Source organism: Urtica dioica, chromosome 11 (assembly GCF_054948205.1).
Source record: "Urtica dioica subsp. dioica isolate 48M chromosome 11, U.dioica_male_clone48M_v1_H2, whole genome shotgun sequence".
Taxonomy (NCBI): Eukaryota; Viridiplantae; Streptophyta; class Magnoliopsida; order Rosales; family Urticaceae; genus Urtica; species Urtica dioica.
This window is the reverse complement of record NC_142766.1, coordinates 7,899,655-7,926,470: the sequence shown is the minus strand read 5'-3', so window position 1 is coordinate 7,926,470 and position 26,816 is coordinate 7,899,655. Positions and strand designations below refer to the sequence as shown.

General features: G+C 36.1%; 3 protein-coding genes and 2 pseudogenes across 5 annotated transcripts; all 5 read right to left on the bottom strand.

The window, feature by feature from the left end:
* Positions 1-421: 421 nt before the first annotated feature.
* Positions 422-1,130, bottom strand: ENODL20 (early nodulin-like protein 20). The gene is made up of 2 exons (XM_089601260.1): positions 938-1,130; positions 422-750 (listed from the first exon to the last, which is right to left on the bottom strand). Exons 1-2 carry the CDS (start codon positions 1,128-1,130, stop codon positions 422-424), a joined length of 522 nt encoding a protein of 173 aa, XP_089457386.1.
* Positions 1,131-2,276: 1,146 nt separating this feature from the next.
* On the bottom strand, positions 2,277-4,701 carry LOC149380983 (vacuolar iron transporter 1-like). The gene is made up of 4 exons (XM_089600893.1): positions 4,449-4,701; positions 4,182-4,267; positions 3,837-3,951; positions 2,277-2,797 (listed from the first exon to the last, which is right to left on the bottom strand). Exons 1-4 carry the CDS (start codon positions 4,670-4,672, stop codon positions 2,500-2,502), a joined length of 723 nt encoding a protein of 240 aa, XP_089457019.1. The 5' UTR covers positions 4,673-4,701; the 3' UTR covers positions 2,277-2,499.
* A 2,525-nt stretch (positions 4,702-7,226) lies between these two features.
* LOC149380982 (uncharacterized) lies at positions 7,227-7,567 on the bottom strand (annotated as a pseudogene).
* A 1,970-nt stretch (positions 7,568-9,537) lies between these two features.
* LOC149380981 (early nodulin-like protein 20 pseudogene) lies at positions 9,538-13,665 on the bottom strand (annotated as a pseudogene).
* Positions 13,666-18,109: 4,444 nt separating this feature from the next.
* On the bottom strand, positions 18,110-26,027 carry LARP1A (LA RNA-binding protein). Of its 3 annotated transcripts, XM_089630390.1 has the most exons (15): positions 25,779-26,025; positions 25,386-25,700; positions 24,196-24,739; positions 23,950-24,109; positions 23,209-23,299; positions 23,029-23,100; positions 21,933-22,456; positions 21,388-21,442; positions 21,010-21,114; positions 20,586-20,920; positions 19,741-19,893; positions 19,588-19,651; positions 19,218-19,363; positions 18,843-18,947; positions 18,110-18,662 (listed from the first exon to the last, which is right to left on the bottom strand). In XM_089630390.1, exons 2-15 carry the CDS (start codon positions 25,665-25,667, stop codon positions 18,527-18,529), a joined length of 2,772 nt encoding a protein of 923 aa, XP_089486516.1. In that variant the 5' UTR covers positions 25,668-25,700; positions 25,779-26,025; the 3' UTR covers positions 18,110-18,526. The 3 variants fall into 3 exon arrangements, with proteins under 3 accessions (XP_089486516.1, XP_089486517.1, XP_089486518.1); XM_089630391.1 differs by having other exon boundaries at positions 24,196-24,730; positions 25,386-26,024; XM_089630392.1 differs by lacking the exon at positions 18,110-18,662 and having other exon boundaries at positions 18,839-18,947; positions 25,386-26,027.
* Positions 26,028-26,816: the final 789 nt, after the last annotated feature.

The window sequence follows — 26,816 nt, the reverse complement described above, 5'->3', positions numbered from 1 at the left end:
ATCTCTAAATGAGAGAGAAGCTTATGCCTACTAAAAAAATTTATGCTTCTGTGACTTTGATTGTGAACTATGTCCCTCTTGTACAATCTCAGAATCAAACGATTGCCAAATTAGAATGCGATCATTAGGAGGGTATTTACTTCGGAACTTGCGGTTTTTTTTTTCTTTCAAAAAAGGTATATTTATAGGAGCAGTCTCAAATGCGGCATCAATTAACGACCAACTATTTCACCTTGGAATTTGGCAATATTCATAAATGACTGGATTAATTACTAGATTATAAAATACTGGAAATATCCATGCCCGACAACGAGTACCACTGTGGAGTTATATATATATATATATATATATATATATATGTATAAATAAAAAGTGCTATGTATATCTACCTTAAAATTATCAAGCTCACTAATTTTATGGACTAAGCAAGGAGTAACAGTAGAGAAGTTGCAAGCAGGATCTGTGCATAGAAAGGATGGGATAACAGTAGAAAAGGGAGAGCATGACTGAGCTTGAGATCACTGTGAGGCGGCGGCGATGGAGGGATTTCGATGACGGAAACTTGAAGCCTCATTCCCTGAAAGCAAAAGCCTCGACCGCAGAGGAAATAATAAGTCTTGGCCTCCGAAAGATTGAACACGTCCCTCCCGCCCCTCGTCACGTTTGTTATGTAGGTCGTGTCGTCACAGTTCTCGTAGCTCGTCATGTTAACCTCCAAAACGTTGTAAATCCGCTTGTCGAATCCAAAATCTGAAAAAATAAATATTATGCGAACAACTTTTTGGTTTTCTACAATGTCCAAAGGGTCATGTAAGTGACTAGATTAGTTAACTATCTTTTGTGACATGTAATGATTTCCAGAATGCATATATTGTTACACTCGTGTTGAACTCTCTGGAAGAAGAAAAAAAAAAGAGAAAAGAAAAGGTGGACTCACAAAGCCAATCACCGACGAAGAAATTTTCGTGGCTCGACCAGTCGGAGAAGTTTGTGTTGGGGTTCCAAGTGCTCTGTCCTCCTCCGACCCTGTGGAGAACCGGGTCTCTACACTCTATGCTTGAAGGCTTGAGAATCATCACAGTGATCAACACCAACACCACAATTTGTTTTGGCCTCATCGAACTCTTCATCTTTTTGCAGTCAAAATCTAGACTTTTCTTTCTCTGGTTTTTTTTTTTTTTTTTTCCTTTTTGTGCTTGTAAGTGATTATAGCTTTGGATGTTAAAATAGGTCCTTTTGGAAACTAAATCCACATGAATGAGCGTGTCGTGCATGAAGAGACTGTCATGTGGGTGTCGTTTTTGATTCAGCAAGGACGAAGAAACCAAGTCACAACAGATCAGCTCTTGGCTGAGCCTGAGCGGATGTATCATGCAGGTTAAATGGGTTCTTTTTTTCTTGGATGAAAACTAAAAATCTTTTAGAAAAAAAGCTCTCCGTTTGGAAGAGTTGAGAGGGAATTGTGACCAAGGCCTTGGAGGGTCATGTTGCGTCTTTTGTGTGTGTATTTACTATGATATTGGCTCCCTTTTTTAATAGTGAAGCCTTTCATAGTCGTTTTTCATAAAAAAAAAAAAATTTAATATTAGTCGCTGAATCTTTATTTTTCATAAATAGCTGTTTTATTTATGAAGTGTTCATTTTACTCTCAATAATTGTTAATCATGTTTTAATAAAGGTTGATCAAATTTCAATAGTTATTAACAAAATTTCAAAAACTATTAACAAGATTTCAATAACTGTTGATTAGATTTGGAACACAAGTGTATTTTTGTCCGAAAAAAAAAGAAACGGCTACTAGCGAAATTTTTTAAAAATATAAGTGAAATATTAAAGTGATGCACATCTTAGGCTAGTTATGTAATTTTTCTTTTTATATGATACTAAAACTCGGCTATTGAGTACCTATGAATAGAGCCTTTTATATGCAAATTAATGCATGTATCTCTATAAAATAAATTTATATATATTTATTATAATTTTAATATATAAACCAATTTTATTATAACTAAATTTATATAAAAAAAATATGTCTTAAACATTACAAATTTATTTATTTAAGACATTACTGCATTTGTGGTAGCTAGTTTGGTCTAGCGGTAATCCCACACTCACCTCGACGGAGAGGTCATGGGTTTAAGTATGTAATCTTGGCCGATAGTGCCACCTGCGCTTTGCACTGCTAATATATGTTCTTGGCCTATAGTGACCCTTCTCAAAAAAAAAAAAAAAAAAAAAAAGACATTACTGCATTTTGCTTGAACTCAAAAAGCGTATTCATCCATCTTTCAACTTAAAATTTGAAATTAACCATTCATTTCAACATTTGACTCATAAGTTCATAACTCAGAGCTAAAATATTGCATTCATATAATAATAATAAAAAGAGAGAGCATGTAACTGAAAACTTGTCTTTGTTATTGTTAAAGCCCAACGAAGACGATACTTGAAAAAGAGTAGAATGAAAAAAAGGAAATTAATATGGTTGGTAGATAGAAATCAGTGTTGGATAGCCTTGGCCATGCCGTAAGCGGCGGCGGAGGCGACTGCTCCGATGAGGGCGGTTTGCAAGGCGCTCAAGAAAGGGCGGTTTCCGGTGAAGTAGCCTTTTGCGAAGCCAAAGACGAGAAGCGCCGCTAAAGTCACAGCCACCGAAGCAATCACCGCCTCCGAAGCCTTGGGGATGAACATGTACGGAATCAGAGGCACCAAACCCCCCAAAACGTACGCAATCGCTATCGTCAACGCGCTGTGAAGTGCCCTCCGCGGATTCGGCTTCTCCAACCCTAGCTCAAACCTATTCATTCATATTTTCACATTTAAAAAAAAAAATCATAACTTATTCCCTTGGAATTTAAAAATGGTTTCAATTGGTTTTGATGACTAAAATTATATTAAAAAAAAAAGATTTCTAGGAAATCATATATAGTTATACTTATACAAAGCAAGTGGCAGCATTATGATGACAATTTTACTGAAAAGCTAATACACCATCAAGTGTTTCTCGTGAGCATGAAAAATGAAAGATGAGAAACAAACAAATATAAACCGTTCATATTCGAAAAGGATTCGCTACGTCTTCGATTTCCGTACCAATAACTGTTTATCAACAGACTATACATGATATTACATACCACTACTGCAGTGCACATTTAGCAGTAGGGTGTCTACTAGTTTTTTTTTTTTTTTTAAATTGTTTTTCGAAAGGCTACATGCTACCAGTCATCGACAGGGAATATACATCACTACACATTTTGAGCTGTAAGATGTTACTTGAAAGAACAGCCATTACGTGCCTTCTCAATTGACAATTTCAATTATATATTTTTTTTAGTATATTAACAAATGCTAAAGTGCTCTTTTAAAATATCATAAAGCAAAAAGCCCAAGTCCTTTCGCATTCAGCGTGGCATGAGAGGCATGAGTGACCATTTATTGACAATGTGGAATTGGCTTTTACTTATCTCTTATTCGTCCTTGTCAATAATTGGCATATTATTCTTTCACTCAAAGTCTCAAACTGGTCCTACTAGAATCTTATGAGAAAGCAAATACTTCCACAGAGCAAAAGGGTCTTTATGATGTATGATGAATATACCAAACTTATTCTAAAAAAATAAAATTAATATACCAAACTCGCATAAAAAATAAACTTTCTTGTAGAAATATCTAAATACCTATATTTTTTTTTTTATATAATATAAGTCACAAATTATATTTTGTTATTCCTATATCACTGGTTTTTCTACACCCTTTTTAAGTTGATTTTACTTTATTTCAATAACTTTTTCTTCATAAAGTGACTTTAGAAAAGTTCAGTAAATTACAAAACTCACTTCATCATAAAATCCAGCCAGGCCTGAGGCCTTCGCCGGAGAGCATTAACGACAGGTTCGTATTCATGTGGCTCTATTCCATACTCTGCCAGAATCTCCGCCACTTCCGCCGCCTCTGAAAATTAAATTATTTCGAAGTAAAACTCCAAATTATTAGTATAGTTACCACCAGCTAGCACCATTAATACTATAAATCACCCCATAAATAATTTGATATGAGAACTATATTGTAGTTATCCAGAAATAATTTAAATCTTATTAATTTTAATATAAAAAAGTAAATATACTGGAAATTAATTATTTAAAAAAAAAGAATTTTTGGAGAAAAGCAAAAAAAGTGTAAACCTGTTTCAGGAACGGTTATTATCTCTTCCTGTTCGCGGCGCAACTCTCTCGTGTAGTGGTCAGCTTCACTTTTTGCTGCCAAATATCTGCACAATACTTCACGTGATTAGCTAATTAATATAAGGAACCAATTCTCGATGCAATATCGTTCTTCTTATATTTCCGTGATAAAATTACAAAAAAAGAAGAAAAGAAATGAATTTAAATAAGTATAATATATATATATATATATATATATATATATATATATATATATATATATATTACCCGCCGAGGCCCATGGAGATGGCGCCGGCGGCGACCTCGGCGATGCCGGCGGTGAGGACGATGGAGGATGTGGCGTTGGCGCCGGAGAGACCGGCGGCGAGGGCGAAGGGGACGGTGAGGCCGTCGGAGACGCCGATGATGATGTCTCTGACGACATCTCCGGCGGTGAAGTGCTTCTCTTTGTGCTCGCTCATCAACAATCTTTGCTTCTCAAGGTCCATCATTAACTACGCCTCTCTCTCTCTCTCTCTCTCTCGCTGCTTTGCCTGCTTATATAATATATATATATATATATATATATATATATATATATATATATATATATACATACACACACAATTGTATATAATACTCACACACGCGTGGAATGGGTGCTTTAGACACGTGCCTACACACTTTGCTTACTATGCCTTTAATACCCAAACTATTGTGGCTATTTTTTTCTTATTATTATTTGGAGAAATTGATGGGTATTTGTTTGATACGCCTATTTTATATACGGATCTTTATAATTATTTTGCTTCATGTCATACCCTAAATTATGTTACAATAAATAAATATAGATTACAAATATAATAATAATAATAATAAGCGTCCAGTTGCTATATAGCCCAATAAAACTTAAACTTTTGCAAAATAGCCATAATTTATCAACTAAGAGAAATATAGCCAAAGTTTCTAAAAAGCCCAATTATACCCTAGGCCCAATAACGATTTTGAACCCTAATTAATTAATGAACGCAGATAATGAGAGAAGGAGAGCCAATATAAATAATGGTGTTCATAGTCCGGGGACGGGTACGGCGGAACCAAGGGTTGAACAAAGAAATCCAGTCGACGACAGCCATGGAAGGCGGCGTCTACATTGGCGACGAGCTGCTGACGTGGTGCCTCCGCCGCCCCTTTGCGGATCGGCTGCCGGCGTCGTCGGCCACGTTCGGGTGCTCGGAGACCACGAAGGCGTTCTCCATCGACGCCCACGAGCTGCGCCACGTGGTCCACCATTTCCGGCCCGCCTTCGCCGCCCCGCGCCTCCGCCGCACCGCCCGCTAATTCCTCTAACTGGCGCGCCTAATTCTTCTCAAGCGATTCTGAACCCTAATTCTCCCCGATTTTATAACCTAGGATTAAATTTAATGAAGGGTAGATTAACCTGAGCGATTTCGTGATTGTGCGAGAGGCATGGAATAGCAATGCCAAAATCAACACGCACACACAACTCGATGGGATTAAAGGAATCCTGTCAAATCTGAGTGACCACGAGATCGAGCTACCAATGAGTTTAGTATGTTTGATAAATGAAGAAACATGTAATAGGAATGGATAGAGTAATATTTGGGTTATTTTGGTATTATTATGGAACCTTTAGTATGTTTTGGTATTATTATGAAACCTATAGTATGTTTCTGGAAATATTTAGACAATGATTTGGTATGTTTAAGTATGTGTTTTGGTATGTTAATATCAGTTTGGATATGTTGATATGTGTTTGGATTAATTTCATTGAAAGTTGGATTAGTCAGTTGGTATGTTGGAAGATTAATCTAGACTGGATTAAAATTAATCATACCTTAAACTCATGAAAATATGAACAAAATTAATCCTGCCAATCTATTCCAAATATTCTGAATTAAACTACACAGGATTAAAATTAGTGAAGGCATGATTAAATTTAATTACAACGAACTATAAAGACAGAATGTAAGCTTTATGAAGGTGAGATTAAAATTAATCGAGGCATGATTAAATTTAATGAAAACCTGGAAATCCAATTCATGAACGTAGAATACAAAACACCGTAAAATGCACAAATTCGGATAATCGAAAACCCCAATCCAGTCCATCCATGGCTTCCACTTTCGCTCTCCTCCTCTCCGCCCCTAACATCATCATCTCATTTCCCCATCACCGCCTCAGTCGCCGGAAGCCTCGCTGCTCCCAATCTCTCTCCGCCGCTTCGGACCCAACTCTCAGTCTTCGGAGCTCCGTTTCTCTCGGCTCCGAGCCGCGCAGATGCCTTCATCGTCTCCGCTCTCCTTCGTTCGAGCTGCGCGCCGGGAGCTCTGTTGAAAGCTATGACAGTTCGTCGCCGTCGACCATCGTCGGCGAGAACTCGGCAGCGTTTGAATTTTGAATCAGAAGAGTGAAGAAGGAAAGGGACGAAATTTTAGAACTGAAGCTTATATACTAAACAATAATGGGTATTATGGTATTTGTACTCTCAATTGGCTATTTTTCTTTACCTAATGAAACTATGGCTATTTTGCAAAAGTCATAGTTTGAATTGGCTACTTCGTACCATTTTTCCTAATAATAAATAAAGGGCGGGTTAGTTAACTAGCCCATATTAAGATTTTCTTATAAAATAATAGTCCAATTATGTAATTAATTGAGTAAATAACCCAAACTCAAACAAAAAATACAATATACCAACTATACCCTTCAGAGTTGATTCGATTACCTTTCGCAACTAATCGGATTAACTAACACAGTTAATACGCATAACAAGATCGGCGCAGTCGCGGGACTCCCCAATGTTCGAGATCGTTTTCGGAAGAAAATCGCCATAGTTAATTGGATTAACCTTCACCGTTAATCCGATTAACTATCACAGTTAATACGCAGAATTGGACGTGCGACCTTCGAATTGTCGGATCGGCGCAGCCGCGAGACTCGCCGATTTTTGAATTTTTTTGGAAGAGATTTATCACAGTTAATCAGATTAACTGTGATATTAATCAGATAAATTGTCGCCAAACTGTACAGAAATACAATCTCCTACTGCGCCAGCGCCATGTGGCGTAGGAACACCGACAACGATGGGGAGTCGTTCTGATCACCGATCCGATCCGCCATGGCCTGATCCGACGGAGCGAACACTGCAATCCCTTGCGGCGAGATTCCTCCGACAAACATTAGGACGTCAAGAATCACCGATGCGGCGGTGAATCCTCAGACTCTCGCTCGCCTTCCGAAGCCATGACCTAGCTCCGACCGCTTCAAATTTGCATTGATAAGAGAAGCTAAGGTTGAAGAATCGGTCGATTCCATAGACCACCAATGATCCGTCGTCGAAGATCAGTGGCAACGAAGACTTTATTGACAGATATCTCGGAATTAGATTAAGTGAGAATGAGGTTTCGGCCATGGAAGAGAGTGGAAATTTTGGCGCTACGGGACTAGATCGGAGAGTTCCGACAGAGATTGCGAGAGAGGAGAAAAGTGGCGGGGGAGGAGAGAGAGATGCGGTTGGTCGCGTTAGAGGGACCGAAGATAGTGAGAGAGGAGTGAGTCGTCTAGGATTTTGGCAAGATAATTTGCTAAAAAACATGAATGAGTTTGATGACAAGGATATTTTAGGTACATTAAATTTTATATGATTAATTGTTTACTAAAACTCAAACTTTGAGTATTATTTTAAAAGTGTGCCAGAGATCCTCATTAAAATTAATAGACACAATATTTAGAATTCTATTTTTTTTTTTTTTTTTTTTTTTTAATGTTCATGCACTGAAAAATCTCAACACACATTATGCAAAAGAACAATAATTCACTTCATTTACGAAATTTTAGATGTTAATTAAAGGATATCGCTTGATAATTAAAATTGCATGTACAAAACCATATTTATAAAGAAAGGTGATAGACATGTTATTTCCTTAACATTCAGATTCATAAAAATGAGATGTCTTTTCCATATAACTCTGACACCTCGAGACGATATAATCACTTTGAGAAATTGGACTCTTAGAAGTGATATAAGTCGATTCTAAACGGCTCAGATATCGCTTCTAAAAGTCATTTTAAAACGAAAAAAATTACTTTAAAAGCCAACTTCTTGATAATTTAGGAGCGACAAATTGCTTCTACGGAGTAATATATCAATTCTAATATGTCATCCAAAACATGACTTCTAACATCATATGTTATGTTTTTATTTAATATTAACTTAAAATTAGCTACTCAAATAAAAAATATTACTAACTTAAAATTACGCATCTCTATGCATTGAAGTTGCTCTAAGCAACATGATTCTCATGATTAATACCACCATCAAACATTCTCATGTTCTATAGATTTATATTTGGGAATTGTATATAAATATTAGTAAAATCGAAGACAAATGTATTAGTGGACTCTATAGATATACGTCAACAAATTCAGAATTCATTGACCTAAATGTCACTAAATCATAAATTTGTTGACATACATATGAACAAATTTCGAATTTATTGACATATATTTGTAGAGCTCATTAATACATTTATCCTAATTATACTTGCTGATTTTGAAAAAAAAAAAATTTAATTTTACTTCTATTCAGGTTTAAATCCATTTATATTTCTTGGTATTTCTGATTATTAGATGGTTGAATCAACAAAGGGTGAATCTGCAAAGTTGCTGACGATGTTTTTCTCCACTACATTCTTTAGAAAGAAAAAATGGGACTATTTTTTTTTTTTTTTTCCAAATATTCTATAGCCCATGTTTTTTTTTTTTTTTTTTTTTTTTTTTTTTTTTTTAAGTAATTAGTCCGCCTTGAGGCTGTGCCCGCTTGGACTTTATAGGGGCAAACCTAATGTCACACAAAAAATTACAGTGATATATCTTATTTTTAACCTAATGCTACAATCTTCTCATCAATTTTACATCTTACCTGGAATAACGTTTAAATTACATGAACGACTTTATTTTTTATAATCTGTAACCTGGAACGTTATCATAAAGGAATCGTAAAACTAATTACTCTTGACACCGCTTAAGATCATATGAATCTTTTTTACGAAACATACACAAACCAAAGTTTTAAATCTCTTATTTTCCTTATAGTTTCAATCAAGATCACACGCGTTATTGTTCTTCTATAATATATAGCACTCAGTACATAACATTATCAAAGTTGGGTATTATATATGCTCTCCTAAAGCCTTTTTCTTAACTTTTAATTAAAATATTAAGGGCTCAAAAATTCTATCTCCACATTCATTTGATTAGGATCATGATGATGAGTGAATGTTTCATAAAACACCCACATGGAAATCCAAAAAGACTATAGTTTAGAAGAACTCAATTTTGTTTAGCAACAAAATCAATTTATATCAAATAGAAAGAGCATAAGCAGAAATGTAAAAGCGATGACCAAACGCGAAGCCAAAAAAGGAGCCGGAGAGTCGTTAGAATGCGGGGCCGGGGCAGGATTGGGAGGGGCATTTTGGACAAAAACTGAAACTTTCATGCCTTGAAAGCAATAGCCTCCGCCGCTGAGGAAGTAATACGTCTTAGCCTCGATGAGCTCAAACACGTCTCTCCCTCCCTTTGTTATGTTGCGCACAAAGTCCTTGTCGACACAGTTCTCGTAGCTCGTCTTGTTCACCTCCAAAACGTTGTACTGGTTCTTGTTGTACCCAAAATCTTTCATGGAAAACAATGAGACACAGTTTGAGAATCACATTAAAATTATTTTTTCAAACCTTTATATTCATTACAAATAAGTAATTTGAGCAGCAGTGGCAAAAGTACTGAAAGAGTTATATTTTATGTAAGGGAAAATTAAACACAGATTAGTACTGTGAGGATATGATTTAAGGGGAAAATTAAATTTTATGACAAATATGGTGGGCCAAGCATAAAGTTGTAGTGGTTAACAATCATAGGGACCGCAGTTTAATATTTTAAATTTCAGAGATCTCGTTACATTACTATCATCACTTGGGTGATTATGTCAAATAATCTCTATCACTAGAGTGAGGCTGATTATAGTTCAGTTTTTGTCCCAGAGTCAAAAGTCGTGGTTCGCTACGCACAATAGAAAGAAAATCACATAATTAATGTTTCACTAATATGTATGATATATTTAACTTTGTTGATGCAGCACGATATATATAGCCACAAATCTCACAAAAATAATTCATTTGACTTATCAATGATTCATGTTATTCATGTTTTTATTTCCTTTTATTTTGTCATTAATTTATTGATTCTCTCTTAGTAATTGCTATAGATATTTTAGGCAAGTAGTTAATGTCTTCTCCATTGTTTTCTCTATAAGAAAGCTAGACGTGTATTGTAATGGGAAGCTGATAATGAAATGAAAAATTGGAACCTTTGTGTTTCTCCAAATTCGAGTTCTTGAGAGGATAATTTTTTTTTATGCCCGGAGTCTAGCATTCGTGCGCGAATCAATAGGCGAAAGAATGTTCTTCGATCGGGTATTCGTGCGCCGAATCAACAACCCAAGTTCGACTATCCCGATTACGTTATTTTATCTAGTTCGGTTGTCATTTCCATTCCACCGCTACATCAGTCGAGTGGAAATTGCTATAAGCTTGCATGGTCGTACATCATTGTTGAATGAAATAAAAGAAGTCGAGTTTCATAAGCTTGCACGGTCGAGTTCTATAGCTTGTCCGTTTATCGTTCTTCTCGTTCCTACGTTCGCATCTACACCAGTGCAAGCTTATAGCAATTTCTAATCGACTGATGTAGCGGTGGAATGGAAATGACAACCTAAGGGAGAAGCTTCTCCCGTGGTGGGTGTGCTTTATTCCCGACCCAAAATAATCCCCTTGTTTGGATCACCACCACTCTGCCTTGCCTACGACGAAGCTCTCGACTGCTTCAACAATGTTCTTGTCCTCGGTTTGTGGATTTTGTAGGTGATCTTCGGTTGATGGAGCTCGATGGTCTCAAGAGGATTCCGGTGCCGCCATCACTCAAACTTTTCTTCAAATCCGACGATCCGGTTTTTTTGTGTCTACTAAACATGGAGGAGGTCCCTTAGTGGCCCATCTTGAAGAATTGCTATGTCAGCCATCCTCCACATTTAAAGACGGAACCCCTCACCAAATCTCTCTTTTCGGCGCCGCCCCCTACGGTGTGGATCGATGATCATTCCCGTTGATCTTGGCTTTAATGTTTCTGTGGGTGAGGATTCCATTTCTCTTCATGTGGTCGTGTGTTGTCTACAAGCTTAAAAGTGTGGTGGGTGCTCCTTTTGGGGTAGAGTTTTTGGGTTGTCTTAGTTTGTCATGTTCGGTTCATGTTTTGCTTATTTTACTTTGTTTTTTTTGCAGTATGGTTGTTTAAACTTTGCTCTTATGTCCACAATTTTTTGGTGATTTTTGTGTCCCAAATATGATTTAGTCATCTTTCGAGTTTTTGGTTCGAGTGTTCGATTGGTATTTTGACAGTGCAGACACTCGAATGCTTTTGTCCACGGTTGATGGTCCTTGAGCGTTTTGATTCATCCACTAACTTCTGCGGGTTTTTCAAAAGAGTGCATGAGTTGTTCAAATTTAAGTGTGATTTATCTAACAAGGTGTGCTTTCATCCGATTATAATCTTGGATCTTATCTTGAGGTCTTATCCTCCGTGGTTAAGAAATGTACGATGTTTGTACTATCAAGTTTCATAGATTTTTCTAATTGAATGTCTTGAAAAAATTTTATAAATAAATAAATAATATAAAAAACACTGAGCGATTGGATTTTGAAAGAAGAAAAAAAGAGCCGTTGGACTTTTTTAATTTAAAATTAGATCGATTAATGGTTAACCGAAAAGTGCATACCAAGAACTATGTTTTCTTAAAACAGCAAACATTGGCATCTCACCTCTTTAACCGTTAAATTGTGATAAATAAATAAAAATTGATAAAAGAGGGACAAACTCAGTGGTAAGCTCTTCATGTAAGCTCTTCGTGTGAACAAAAATATGAAAGTTAAAGGAAAAAAAAATTCATTAATTTCATAGTAAGCGAAGCTTAAAAAAAAATTAAGAAAACATTCATTTTGATATTTTCCAAGAAATCCATCATCTTAACACAAATTTCTAAGAAACATGAATACCACCGGTTGCGGAGCCAGAAATTCAAGTTAGGAGAGAAATTTAAAACAATAAATTTAGGATGAACAAATTTGAAAAAATCATATAAGTTTTGAGTCGAACATATAAAAAAATACTAAAAAAAATTAGGGTAAAAATTACGGTTTTTAAAAGTTCAGAGGGGGCATTTGACTCTAGTAGACCTAAGGTGGCTCCGCCACTAAATACTACCCAGAAATTTCAATTATTTGAAATCTTCTTAAAAAGGAGTAAACGCTCGTGTTCATGTGTGTGCGTTTGTGTAGTATTTAGACCAACCAAAAAATAAGAGAAAATTAAAGAAACAAAAAAACTTCAAAAAAATTGAAACAAAATAAATAGACAAGGCAGGCCATGTATAGTAAACAAAAACTTACAGAGCCAGTCGCCCAAATAAAATTGCTGATGTGAAGACCACTCGGAGAAGTTGACATTTGGAGCCCAACTGGCTTTTGTTCCTCCAACCAAATGCATTTCAGCGTTCGAAAACTCAGAATTCATGATGAACAACACTACAATCACCCTTAAAACCATACTTTTTGACCTCCACATCGAACCTAAAAAACCCTCCATGTTATCTCAAAAGAAAAAAAAAATGAAAAATAAACAACTTGATCTTAATTATACTGTTTTAATGTTGCGACTTCGATTTGTTTCCTTTTGGAAAAATTGGATGGTCTTTGTATCGAATTGAGAAAGCAGATATAAATCTTGATACATAAGGAAACTAAATTAAATGGGACAACCAAGAGTTCGTCATTTTTGGCTTGAAAATGGGGCATATGTGATGAATGTTGACTATGGTGTGCCATTGGTACACGTGTACATTATTTGGCCCCACATCAACATTTTTAAAAAAAAGAGATGTAGACTCAGTGTATCAGATTTTAAATTAGATTCAGAAATCTTCCAATTACAAAAATCGACGTAGTAATTTCTGCCAAATTATCTCTGTCAATTCCCACATTTTTTTTTATAAGTTTGAAAGAGCATTAGACAAACATTCCTCGCTTTTTTTATTTTTTATTTTTATCAGTTTGAGTCTCTTTAATTTAATTTTTTTTAATTATCTTCTAAGAATAAAATGATTAAAGGGCTATTTTAAAGAATAGTCAAGTTGGGTCAACAATATCAAGGGATTAGCCCATGTTTTATTTTATTAAGTAAATAGTCATACTTTAATAGACTACATAAACTACCCCTATCATGCACAACCTTCTTTAACCCTAACCATTTCCCTCTCACCGTCGCCCCAAACCTCTCCGACGACGACTCCTCTACCATATCTGCCGCCGCCACGCCCTCCTGCTTCGGGATCTCGAAGCTCCGACGAGTCCAAAGACTGAATTTCTTGCATAACCGTTTCACCGGCGAGATTCCGGCGACCGAGCTCGCTCGTCTCCCGAGACTGCTGACTCTCCGCCTCGAGTCGAACCGGTTCAACGGAAGCCTTGACGAATCCTCACCGCATAAAAAGAAGAAGAGAAAGAAAAATCTCTGATTTTGTTAATTCACTGTAAATTCGCGAATAGGTTAATTTAATTAACGTACTGGAGTGAGTTAGGTTAATTAATTAACTGATTCGTGAATGATTTGAAATTCACAAAAAATTTACAAAAATAAGAACTTAAGTCAATTGATATTCAAAGCATTCAATTAATTAACATAATTCCTAATTCAATCATTTAGTAAATTAACTTTACTCACAAAAAAATCAGAACCTAAGCTAATATTCAATCAATAAGTTAATTAATTAATCTAACTCACTCCAGTACGTTAATTAAATTAACCTATTGGCGAAGGAAGTGATGGCATTATGGTCTGAGCCGAATATATGATCTATTTGCTTAATAAAATGAAACTTGGGTTATTCCCCCAATAAAAATGACAAACTTGGCTAGTTACAACAAATTTCACATTAACAATTAACTAATTTGGTTGGAGGAGTTTCCTCCATCGAAACTGTTTGTCTTTTGCAGCTATTCTTTATCATCTATAATAATATACATATTATATTTCTATACAAAAAAAAAAAGTATATTTTTGTTACTCAAATTTTACTCATTTAGTTTTAAAATTTGGTACTGGAATTTATAGTTTATTTTTCTCATTCTATAATATTTTTACTAATTTTTTTTAATCAAATTCTCCATTTTTATTAAATATATATTTTCCTCATTATTTATTATTTTTATAATTTTAACAATTTTCTATTTATTATGTATATTGAACATATGTCTTTTATATCTAATCATTTTAATTCATTTTCTATTCATTCACATAAAAGTCTCTCAAATAATTATGAGCTCATAAGACTATGTTTTTTAATTTATTCATTGTGTAATTATTCTTTATCGCTTATTCACAAATAATGTTCATGCCTCAAATTTTAATTAAACATAATATAATTAAAATTATGATAAATACATGATAAATTCAGACAGGCCCGAGGCCTTTGCCGGAGAGAATTAATGACGAGTTCGTATTCATGTGACTCTATCCGATAGTCTCCACTATCTCTACAACTTCCGCCGCTTGAGAATATTAATTATGTCAAAATACCACCCCAAATTATGAGTATAGAACCACCATTAATATTATAAATCATTCCATTTAGTGTTGTCAATTGAGCGAACCCGCCCGTGGACTAATCAGTCGGCCTCGCCCTTTTCGGAAAAAAAGATCGAGCCGAACCGAGCTTCATGAAGGGCATTAGTTGGGTCTAGGGTATATGCCCTCAAGCCCGGCCCGCATCCTAATTAAGTTCGGTTCGCAACCCAACCCTTTTTAAATGAAATAATATTATATTTTTGTTTCAAATTTATGTTTTTTATGTATAAAATAGTACTTTTGACACATAAACTTAATTTTATATTAATGATATTAGTGTTTTTTTTTACTAACATATTTGTTGTTTTGATTAAAATTGTATTTTTTGAATTTTGAAAAATATTATTATATTATTTTTTATGATTATAATTTGTGATTTTTGAGGCCCAGCTTAGACCATTTTCAAGTTCGGGTCCGGCCCACAGCCCCGAAGATCGAGGAGTTGGTCCTTGTTAGGGCCTAAGATCATATTGCTTAGACCCGGCCTAACCCGACCCTCCAATACAAAGGTTTGGGTCAGGCTCGAGCCTCATTTGGGTTGAAGAAGAATGGCAGGGCCGACCCTTTTGACACCTTTAATCTCATTAATGGCTTAGGATTTGGGCATTAATATTATCAGCTGGGAAGATTTGGTCCAAGATCAAACAAAATTATAATCATGACAAAATTATTAGTGGACCCAATGTGAAATGTCCACACTACTGTGAGTTTTATTGTTTTTTAAGTGTATTTTTTTCTTTCTTGAATCTAAAGTCATAAGACGCGAGCATAACATGACTTCATAGTATCGTTCAATTTCACAAATAATACACATTTCACCATCGTTACTATAATCTCACTGAAGACGTACTCGTCTTTTTACAAAACTTCATGTGAAGCTGGTGCTTAGAATCCATTGTCTCTGCGAAGAGCGGCTGTCTATTACTTTAAGCTGATCTTTCATATCGGATAATCTCCATCACCACTATGCCATCATAATTGTGTTGACCTCATAAGTGGATCATTTTGAAATGACAACGACCTTAACACCAGACTATTCGTCAACCATAGTCAGCGCCAACGGCAAATCCAAGCTTTTCAAGGTTGACATGATGTTTATGAAAAAAATCTCTGGCGTGGCTCCGGAAAGTAGCCGACCTCTCTCTTCATGGGTCTCCAATCTCACTTTGTCTTCTATAATCCGTAGACCAAATATTTCCAGAGAAAGCCAAATTTACCCAATCGCATCTTATTAGGCATCGGGAGCGCATTCGTGTTGTCTATAATGGTGCAACCACGGAATGGGGTTGAGTCACACAGATTGCATCAGCTTCAAGTTTATACTATGATGGTGCAACCACGGAATAAGGTTCAGTCACACAGATTACACCAGCTTCAAGTTTATACACATTGCGCAGTATCATGAGGTCAAGAACCAAGACTTTTGCCTACAATTTCTAGGATCGGCTTGAGTATCTTAAATATTTTTAAATATATAGGTTGCCTTGGTATCACACATCTCTTAAATTTATTGTACCATGGCCAAACATGATTAATACCTCGAAAAAAAAAACTCATTCCAAACTTATTGTACTTCAAAATTGGTATCATACATCTCTTGGCTGATGAGGGACTTTTCAAAACTGCAATTGCATAACGTTTAATGGTCAATACTCAGTATACATGTTCTAGGGTCAATTGCATAACGTTTTCAAAGTTTATACTTGGCTCTAACTTTTATGGCGAGTATCACGTGAAAATGTATCATTTCCTAATCTATGGTATTTTTTTATATGTATATATAAAATATTGTCCTAGTCTATGTTATTAATATCCAATAAACAATATTCAATGTTCAATCTTCAATGTTCAATGTAATTTATTAGGAGATAGCATTAGACAATTTACTTTATTTCGTAATCTATGTTATCAATATTCAATATACACTTGGAATATTTTGTTTACAATATTCGATATACTTTTCTGTTTATAATATTTTATATAAATATATTATGGTCTTGCAATTTTTTTATAGGAAAAATTGTATGAAGTAGTCAATCCCAAACTATTGCTTTTGCAAAATAGCCATAGTTTCATTTGTTTGGTAAAATAGCCATCTCTCAAATAGCCATCTTTCTGGACCACGCCGCGTCGCGCGTTGCTCGCCAGAGCCCCCACGCCACCACTCTCATCGGAAAGCGGACTCTCGCCGAGTTCCAGTCTCACCAGGCGTACGGCGGAGGACTCGGAATCCCTAACCAGGCGAACTACCTCCGCTCCGTGAAGCCCAGGCTGTACCAGCACTCCTCTCCGCGATCTCGCCGCCCTCGCCGTCTCCGTCATCGCCGCCTCCGGTGACGACGTTGCTCGGAGAATTGTCTTCGAAGAAGGCACCCTAAGACCGTCGAGTCTTCTCCCGCAGCGATCCGGTTTCGCCGCCGCCGTCGGAGCGATCGGGAACATCGCGAGCGTCGAGGACGCAAGAATCGCGTCGCCGAAGAAGGAGATGTTTCGGTTCTGCTTCAGATCCTCGATTTCCAGATTGTCATTAAATTTAATCATGCCTCGATTAATTTTAACCCAGCCGTCATAAACCTTACATTATGTCTTTATAGTTTGTTTGGATTAAATTTAATCCAACCTAGATTAATCTTACTTTGGCTAGTTTGCTTATAGTTGACAAACTATGGCTATTTTGCAAAAGGTTAAGTTCTATTTGGCTATATAGCCGCTTGACCCTTTTTTATACTATAATATTTTAGATGGCAGATGTTTTTTTGTGAATGAATTATATATTTTTGTCGAAAACTCTTATGTAATAAAAATTTATGTACGATTTTTTTTTTTTTTTTAATTTTGCATACGAGACTTCTTTATATGAGCTTTAGCGCAAAGTCAACCTTGTATTGGTACTAATTACTTTTTACACCCGGATTCTTTTGTTCTTTTTTTTAGAGTTCTTTTTACCTCGCATGAAACCTCTTCTTCATGGGGATAATTTGTCCAAATTTTTTTTTTATAGAAAGTATTCAGCAATTTTAAGAAACTTGAAGCAAAAAAAAAAAGAATAAAAAAGAGCCAATATAGAGCAAGAAAGCAGATAACGAATGTATAAATCTAAAAATAACTTCATTTACAATTGACAGCAGCCAGCAATTTATGATTTAAATCACAAGGGGATAGAGTTTGATGACTATTGAACAAAAAGAATAAAAACTAAAATGAAGGCATTAACCACTTATTCATTTTTCACAATGTCTAAACTACATGTTCCCTCATTGTTATCCATCTCTCTTTTTTTGTTTTTGTTTTTTCTTTTTCTATTTACAAATTACAATCCCAAGGATTGCAAGTAAGGAGTCACCAACACCTCTCTAAGCAGAGATAAACTGGAACGAAAGGCATACCCGAGAGGAGCAAGGAGAACCTCATTCCAAAAAACAAAATATAAAAAATAATCCCATCCAATATATAGCACAAAACCCTCTCTCTCTCTATCTCTCCTTATCTCTCTTCCTTTGCCTCCAAATCAAAAATAGGATGAGAAAGCTGGCACTCTGTCTCAAAATTGTTTTTGCACCATCAACGGTGATTGGCATCACATCTAACTAAATGGGAGGTCGCGTTTGTTAGGTAGAAGATATACTCTTCTCTTTGTTTCGGAAATCCTCCAACGAGCGGTACTCCTCCCTAAGAAGCCTTTCCAGCTCCGGCTCTTTCTCTACCGCTGACTGGCCACGCTGTTCACGATAATGATGGAACGCCCTGCAATTAATCCACATCGTTTATTCATCAAACGAGACACGTGCCAGAAACACAGTAATCTCATTTTCATAAAACGGCCGGTAGAAGAAATATTAACCACGCCCGACATAGTACAGGGAAGGAGTTGGAAATAAATAATTCGAGGATATAAGAAAGAAGCGAGTAGAAGAAAATGTTTACCAATATTTTTCGAGGCCATAAAGACTTCCTTTTTGGTAAAACTCGAGTGCAAGCTGTTCAAAGTCCCTATATAGATCCTCCTTGAATTCTTTTTCTAAACCATAACTGAAAATAATCAAGTTTAAAATTAGTTAAATCTTCAGTGGTCAGAGATCTGATGGAATAAGCTCAGAAGCACACATGCAGAGGCCAAAAGTTGCTAGAAAGATTCCATGAAGAAATAAAATTTGCAGATTAAAGAAAAAATCATCTTCAACGGAGAATGACTAATTACAAAATATGAAACCGGAACAAAAAGAAGAGCTACGAAATCAGAGAAGCTGGCAATTAAGATGAAAGACATGCAAAGACTAGAAGGAATCGGTTGCAAAATACCTGTAAAACCTGAAAAGGCACTCGATTCCATAATTATAATTAGCAGCAGCGTCCTCTCTCGCCAAGTTCTGGAACTCAATGTACATTGAAGGCGAGAAATTATCTCTAAGGAAATAACACCAAAATCTGTATAGCGTATTCATTTCCTGTGTCAAAGTAACCATATCAAAATCACAACTTGCACACCGCTCAACAGTGGATAATGAAAAACATACGACAGGTCGACAATGCAGGTGGGCTCACTCATTCAAGCAAAATGTAAAGGAAAGGGATGTTCAAACATCATAAGAGAATGCAATGGAAGTGGAAACCATGCTGAAGTTTTTCATTTTTTAAAACTAAATTAAGAAGTTCGGAGTGTGTTAACTACCTCGCTGCAACCAATGCCTAATTTTTTCCTCTCATTTAGGCATCGCTTGTGGAACTTCGAGTACCTGAAACAATTAGTAGTAAAAGCTCAATCTAAGAATTCGGTTGTTTTTCTTGAGCATTAATCATAGAAGCTCAATTTTAGTTTACTTACTTCTGCTGTTTAAAACCACTTTCTAAGAGAAGCTGGTGGCTTGGATGCTGAAATGGTGGAATTGTTTTTGGCATGGAACCCACAGGTGGGCTACTACCCGAGAGAAACCCATGTGGAGAAACACTCAATTTTGAAGATCTTGGGCTGGCAAATCTATTTACATCATACAAGCAGAGATGATGGTAAATCATCATAAGTTCGTATTTTAGTTTAATGTCAGTCTCACGTACTAAAAAAATAAACACCATCGCCAACGACTAATGGCTACGTTTGGCTTAGCTTATTAAGCTTGATTTTAGTTTTTTTTAAAGCTAAATCATATTTAAGTTTTTGGTAAAATTGCTTTTTCTAAAAATTGAAAAGTGTGAATATTTTAACAAAAAAACTAAAAGCTACAATTTGAAGCTTTTGTACGTCATTTTTGCTTTTGATTTATGCTTTTTCTCGCCTAACTTTTTTTTCCCATACACTTACTTTTAATTCTAATAATCTTTATATGCTTTCATCAAATAATTTTTTTAAAGTCACCAAAAATTATAATTTACTTCACTTTAATATATTTTTTATATACAAAAAAAATATGTTATTATTATTAATTATATTTTATATAAATAATTATTACTTACAAATATTGATATATATTTTACCAAATACTTAATAAGTTTTTGCTAACAGCTACAGCTATTTTACAATAGTTTACCAAACACTCACCTATTTTTTAAAACAGTAGCTTTTTCGTAAAGCAGATCTAAAAACATTTTTTTTTAAAGCAAAACTACGCCAAACGCAGCCAATATTCATAATAACTCGATAATCTAAAAGAGAAGACAAGCCACTATTCTAACCCATGATTTTCAGGCGGGGTTGACCCAAAAAAGAATCCAACTGGTGGGCTTTCTGATATAATCCCTGAGGAGTTCCGGCCACTACCATGATTCCTTGAGCTGCCAGTAAAAAATCTCTGCTGTTTTAGGGATGGCTGTTGTTTATGAAAGCTTTTACCATGCTTCTTCCTAGAACCACCACTTCCAGACTCATCAACAATATTGTTTCCTGCTAAGGTTTCTCCAGGCTTTAAATTTGATGATCCTGCATGATTGCTAAAAGATCTTAAGTTTCCATCTTTGTTTTCAAAGCTAAAATTGCTCTTTCGCCGACTGGACCGCTTAGTTTTCAGCTCCTGAAAGCGGAATCACACATCAAACTGAATTACTGCACCCCAAGCAATAAAAAAAATTATAAAATTATAAAAAATAAATATTACTCAACCTGCTCATAAAAGTATAGACCTTCATCTATGGTTGAAGCAAGCTCGTTGGTTATAACCCCCGATTCTTTACTACCAGCAGTCGATCCTTCTCCAACTGTACTATTCTGCACCGCAGGCACAAGTCAACAGTCAGATCAAATAAAACCACAATTGGCTATCTGGAAAGAGAACTGGTAGCAGACGATTGAAGGGTAAAGAGGTCACAAAGACCAGCATGGATAATAAGCGAGAGTCAAACATCATTCAACCGAGTACAACTTTCTGATGAGCACAATTGTGTTGTGAAAAAAATTTAACAATCAGCAGAACCATACCATCGGCTAACAATACAAATTCACGATTTGCACTTCAATGATGAGATAAAAAAGAATTCGTACCTGAGTAACAATAACAAGTTTTTCAACTGTGGTTGCATCATCTTCGTAGTCCATTCTACAAAAAAAAAAAAAATTATAAATAAATAAATACATATAAAACAAGTGAAGAAAGGCACAACAAGTAGACACTTGGTGTTAACACATTAGAAATAGAAAAATTGAAGTTTCTAGAAAATTAGAGCTCATTAGCTTTTAGCTTTTGAGAGAAGTAATAACCTAACACAAATAGCAATACATGACCATGACATTCATACCCATTAGAATAGCTAAGCCTAACAATTATTATTCTATTTCCTAAATTTACATGATATTGCAATTCAAGAATCAAGACAAGAGCGATAACTAAGTGGTCGGCAACCCCCACCAGCCAGTACTACGTTGTGGATTTAAGCCACGAAGAAGGGAACTTTGTTATGTAAGATTACGTGATTCAACCAAACATCACAGTAACATATGAAAATTCATCAATGAATCTTTGAGCAACAAATAAAAGAATAATAAACAATGCTTTTGACACAGCAACAAGCAGAGAGCACATGCAGTACCTTCTAACTGACGAATTAGCGTCCATTTTTTCTGCTCCACATTCAACCTCCAGCTCTTCATCGAACATAAATGTGTTAGCGAAATCGTTAGATAAGTCATCAAGATTATTGTCAGGTGCCTTTGATGAAATTCTCATGCCCTCGGTACTATGGGCACCAAGTCTGAGTTGTCTTGTGGCCCGGGAGCGGTCCACGTAAATTGATTCAGCAAGATATGATGTCTTCGATTCAGACTTCACTTTTCCACTTGAATCCCCGACTTCACCAGAATGATCAGAACATTCCCCATTAGAAAAAACAGAGCTACAATCCTTTTCCGGGTCTTTTGATGGTAAGAGCTCCAGTTTTTCCTCATTTTGTGATGACTCAAAAGCAGTCTCTTCCAACGAATCCCTTTTAGCATCACTTCCAGAAGAAGGCTTCAGCAAAGGTTCAGCCACAGTGATTTGGGGGTTGGATGTCAGTGAACTAGCAGCAGCTGGGATCCATTTTGCCCACTCATTGCGTCTCCTTAACTTGTTACCCTGAGCATTAAACAATATGAGTAAGCCGGTCCCATATTTCTAAGATACAGGAGGTTAGCCAAGGAAAGGGCGCTAGCCTAAACACTAAAATCACAATCTAGGATAGATTCTTCACATATTTAGATGAAGTTCTAGAGCTAGCTATGACACGAAGTATTACTCAAGGTCACATATAAGAAGACCGTTTTAGTAGCTAACTAATTCCAAATCGATGTACACACAAAAAATAGCACATTTAATATATTATTTTGTTAGAAGAAACAAATTCATTGAATATTTATTATCATCCAAGTCCAACATAACAGCCCTTTTATCTTGATGTTGCCAATTTTCCTAACATTATACTTTGAATTGAGGACGCTTGCTTCGGGATATAAGTTAAATTGGCCATTCTTCTATCTACAGCCAGAAAGACTAGACGAGATCATGAAAAATTGACCGTCACTAAGATCAGAATTGCTGTGTTATCAGGAATGTTGAGACTTAATAAGTTGTGAAAGGGATTTTGATTTCGTCAGACAGCAGTAGTAAACATATCGACGAAAAAAAGTCTCTAAAGCCTATAGGAATACCTGCAGTTCCATGGTAGTTGAAGCCTGCATTGAATCAAGGATAAATGGTACGTCCGTACTTAACTTCTTTAACTGTAGCAATGAAAAGAAGTGTGCATCTAAGAATTATAACTGCTTACAGCATTGTTCCCCCAAGAAAACAAAAAACAAAAAAACAAAAACTGTGCTCTCTAGGCATACCCTCTTGAAATCAGCAATTGAAAATATATCAACCCATCCTTCATTATCCATCAAGGATATTAGAAATGTATCAGTCTTCAAGTTCTCATCACTGCCAAAATGAAGACGTGAAATCAATGAATAATTATTCTTTTGTCGGCCTCATACAAACTGATAGCTATATTATCAAATTAGTAACAGCTTGATCAGTAAAGTTGAACCCGACTATTATAAATCGCGATCCATTTCCGTGTTTGGATATATTTAAAACTAAGAGGAAAACCAACAGATACATAGAGCTAATTTGACACAGAAATATTGGCAAAGCACGTGATACACGCAATCAAGGTTACAGCCCGAGTACTATCAAATGATATTTTTTACTCACTAGAACCTATACAGAACCTTTCTGGTGCTATGACTTTTTAATGAACAAGCATGATTACACAAATATTGAAACAAAAACTAGACAATGCTATAACACAAACATAATTTTCTTCCGTGTTTAAATATATCAACAGAAAATCTTTTTATGAATATACGATACAAAGATACAGAATATTCTCCTCTAAATAAGCTTATAGAAAAGCTTATTATCCTTTTTTCGTGCAACTAGTTGAAAAGATGATGAAGAGTAAAATGCTTGCTTTTGAAAAACACTGTGTAATGAAAGAGAAGAGAAAGATATGTGTCCACTCGCATACACTGGAAAGCAAAAAAAAAAAAAAAAAGTGATCACTCAGTATGCAGTACTAGCGTTACCTGAAATAGTACTCAATTTGGTTTACGATGCTAGCCTTTAAATTTAGCAGCTCTTGGGGCACCACTGGAGGCCCCGGAAACGGGATAAAACACGGAGGATGAGGTCCTCTAATTGCACCTTGGGGTGGTGGAGCTGATACATAGACCATAGATCCAGGTCCTATGTGAAAATATAAATCAGAGACAATTACTCGATTAAAAATAAAGAAATTCAATATCAACAACCAATGTACAACGGCCACGTACCAGCAAAGCCTGGTGCAACCATATACCCTGGACCTGGGCCGAAATAAGGTCTTACAAAAGGCCGTGGTCCAATACCTGGTTGCATGGGAACATTGTCTCTTGGACCAAATGGCCGTTGGGGGTGCCAATTAGGATTCCAATGGCCAAAAGGTTCTTGCGAATTTGGTCTTCGGCCATGAAAGTTGACCCTATAAACATTACCATCCCCTCTTGGGGGAGGCTGAGCCAGCGGAGGAGCGAACGATTGCACCGGTGTCTCAGATCCAGATTTTGCTAAATGATTTTCAACATTTGGAACAGGTCCGGGGAACGGTGGGTATGCATATCCAGGAACTCCCATATGCGGTGGAGGCACCATTGCAGGCATAACATGTGGCATTGAAGGTGGTTGATGATAAGGCATGTGCACAGGAAAAGGTGGGGGACCGTTTGGGTTGCGCTTGCCTGACCTATGATTGTAATTCCTTGAAGACGGATTCCTGTGGAAGTTGTTTGTGTTTCCAGACCCATGCGACTTTTGCTGCCCAGCTGATCCCTGGATGACCTTACAAAACAAGTAAAAGTGGCTACCGTTACTAAGTGAATTATTGTATTAAAGTCGCAGCTTTCATGACCACAAAAAAGCATAGAAAAAAAAAATAACTAGAGAAGAAGCAAAACAAATAAACAAACAAAAAGCAGCAAGGTATGTCGAATCAAAGATGCGTGACGTAGCTCGCCATTAAAATTGTTTCCATTCAGTCTGTCCAGACATTATTACTAGATATATGATCTAACCTATTAATCACTATAACCCAGTAGTTTCAGGAAATAAAATAAAAACCCGAAATGCTTTAGCCACACGAATCAAAACGGTCCAGCAGTATATAAATTTACCATCTTTAACTTCTTTCTAAAGTCAATTTTTAGGAGGCCCAAAGCATTAGCAATCACACAAACCACAATAACAAAGGACTGAACAATAAACAAAACAAATCTTCCCCATCAGACACCAAACAAGTTTTCATTACAAGGCAATTTAACACTGATAACGTCAACGAAACTTTACAAGTACCAGACTTTAACAGGTGTGACCCTTTGCAAACACAATAAACAATATCGTAACCAATATCAAAACCCAAAAAAATAAAATGATCATAAAGACATAACTCCGATACACAGAGACTACACTCGGACTCTGAAACACAAACCTGAACGCCGGCCGAGGACGGCGGCGGCGCGTTAGCATTGGGAGGCGGCACGGCGGAGACGGCCTGAGTCTGCGGTTTTGACAAATCCGGGTTGCTCTTCGGTCGCTGAGCCTCAGCGAGGGCTGGCCAGGTCTCTGCTCCCATTACAGGAGCTTCAGTCGGAGCTTCGAGCGCCGGCGCCGGAGTCTTCCACGGAGACTTCATTCCTCCGCCACCGCCGGCAGCGGCGGAGCTACAGAGCTCCCTTCCGTCGTCTCCGGAATCGTTCTCAGCGACCACCATTCCTCCGATCTCACCGCAAACCTCAAAGACACACTAAAAATCTCGCGAAAAACTAAGCGAATAAGATAAATAAGCAAGAAGCTGAAGATTCTTCTGCGTCTTGGAACGAACCGATGATCTTTCGCCAAGTGCTCGGAAAATTTGGCGGGTGATTGTGGCTGGAGAGAGAAAGTGCGGTATGGAGAGAGAAAGCGAAGGACTAGGGTTTTAGGGAAGAGAGAGAGAGAGAGATTGACAGTTGAAGACGCCAAGAAAGTGAGTGAGAGAGAGAGAGAGTGTGTGTTGGTGATTGGGAAAAAGGCGGAGCAGAAATTGAAGGAGAAGTGTGCGTTTAGGTTTGTTTGTTGTGAAGGGTTTATAAACTACACCCTAATTTGGTCTCCCAATTGGTATATAATTACATTTTATTTATTTATTTATCTATCTACAAGTATAATTATGTATAACAAGTTCCTTTTTGTACCTTCACAAAATTTAGGTTTTGTTTGTGAATTCTGACATGTACTTTGAGTTTAAGGATTTTTGTTTTTAGATCAAATCTCACTTTGGAAGGTTTTTGAACTTTTTTTTTTTTTTTTTTTTGAAATTCAGTTACAACTCGCAAACACGGCCGGCCGGCCGGTAATTATTGGCGGGAAGGGTACTTATTGGCGCGGTGCAGAAAGAGTCTAGAATGAATTAAGATTTATATAAAAAAAATATTAAAATTCAGGTCTACAAAACATTTTTTTTTGAAATGATGATAAATATAAGAAATATTAAATACACATGTGAAATTAAAGTCATCAAATACTAAAAATAGTGTTGATACTGTTAATAAATTATGACTAATTACTCTAGATATACTACCTATTTGGCCATGTTATGTTTAAATTAGAATCATACTATAAGGGTATGTGTTGAAAGAGAGAAAAAAAAAAGATTGAATCATATTCTATGTATGTGGATTGAAAGATGATGCATTAAAACTCCAGCAAAATCTTTTGATTTTTGAGTAATTTTATTTTTATAATTTTTTATGAAATATAGCATTATAAAATTAAAAAAGTTAAAAAAAAAACTTAAAATTACTAATTTTAAAGCACACAAAAAACGAGATCCATTAACAATAACTGAAACTGGTATTCATGAAAAAGGTTATTGATAATG

Excerpts from the sequence above, each read along its gene's own strand:
- ENODL20 (XM_089601260.1), bottom strand. The coding sequence starts at position 1,130 with ATGAAGAGTTCGATGAGGCCAAAACAAATTGTGGTGTTGGTGTTGATC. Across the intron at positions 751-937 it reads CTTCGTCGGTGATTGGCTTT|ATTTTGGATTCGACAAGCGG; the intron begins GTGAGTCCACCT and ends TTATTTTTTCAG.
- LOC149380983 (XM_089600893.1), bottom strand. The coding sequence starts at position 4,672 with ATGATGGACCTTGAGAAGCAAAGATTGTTGATGAGCGAGCACAAAGAG. Across the intron at positions 4,268-4,448 it reads ATCTCCATGGGCCTCGGCGG|ATATTTGGCAGCAAAAAGTG; the intron begins GTAATATATATA and ends AGTATTGTGCAG. Across the intron at positions 2,798-3,836 it reads TGGCTGGATTTTATGATGAA|GTTTGAGCTAGGGTTGGAGA; the intron begins GTGAGTTTTGTA and ends ATGAATGAATAG.
- LARP1A (XM_089630390.1), bottom strand. The coding sequence starts at position 25,667 with ATGGTGGTCGCTGAGAACGATTCCGGAGACGACGGAAGGGAGCTCTGT. Across the intron at positions 22,457-23,028 it reads CAACTACCATGGAACTGCAG|GGTAACAAGTTAAGGAGACG; the intron begins GTATTCCTATAG and ends TTTAATGCTCAG. Across the intron at positions 18,663-18,842 it reads TATGGCCTCGAAAAATATTG|GGCGTTCCATCATTATCGTG; the intron begins GTAAACATTTTC and ends GATTAATTGCAG.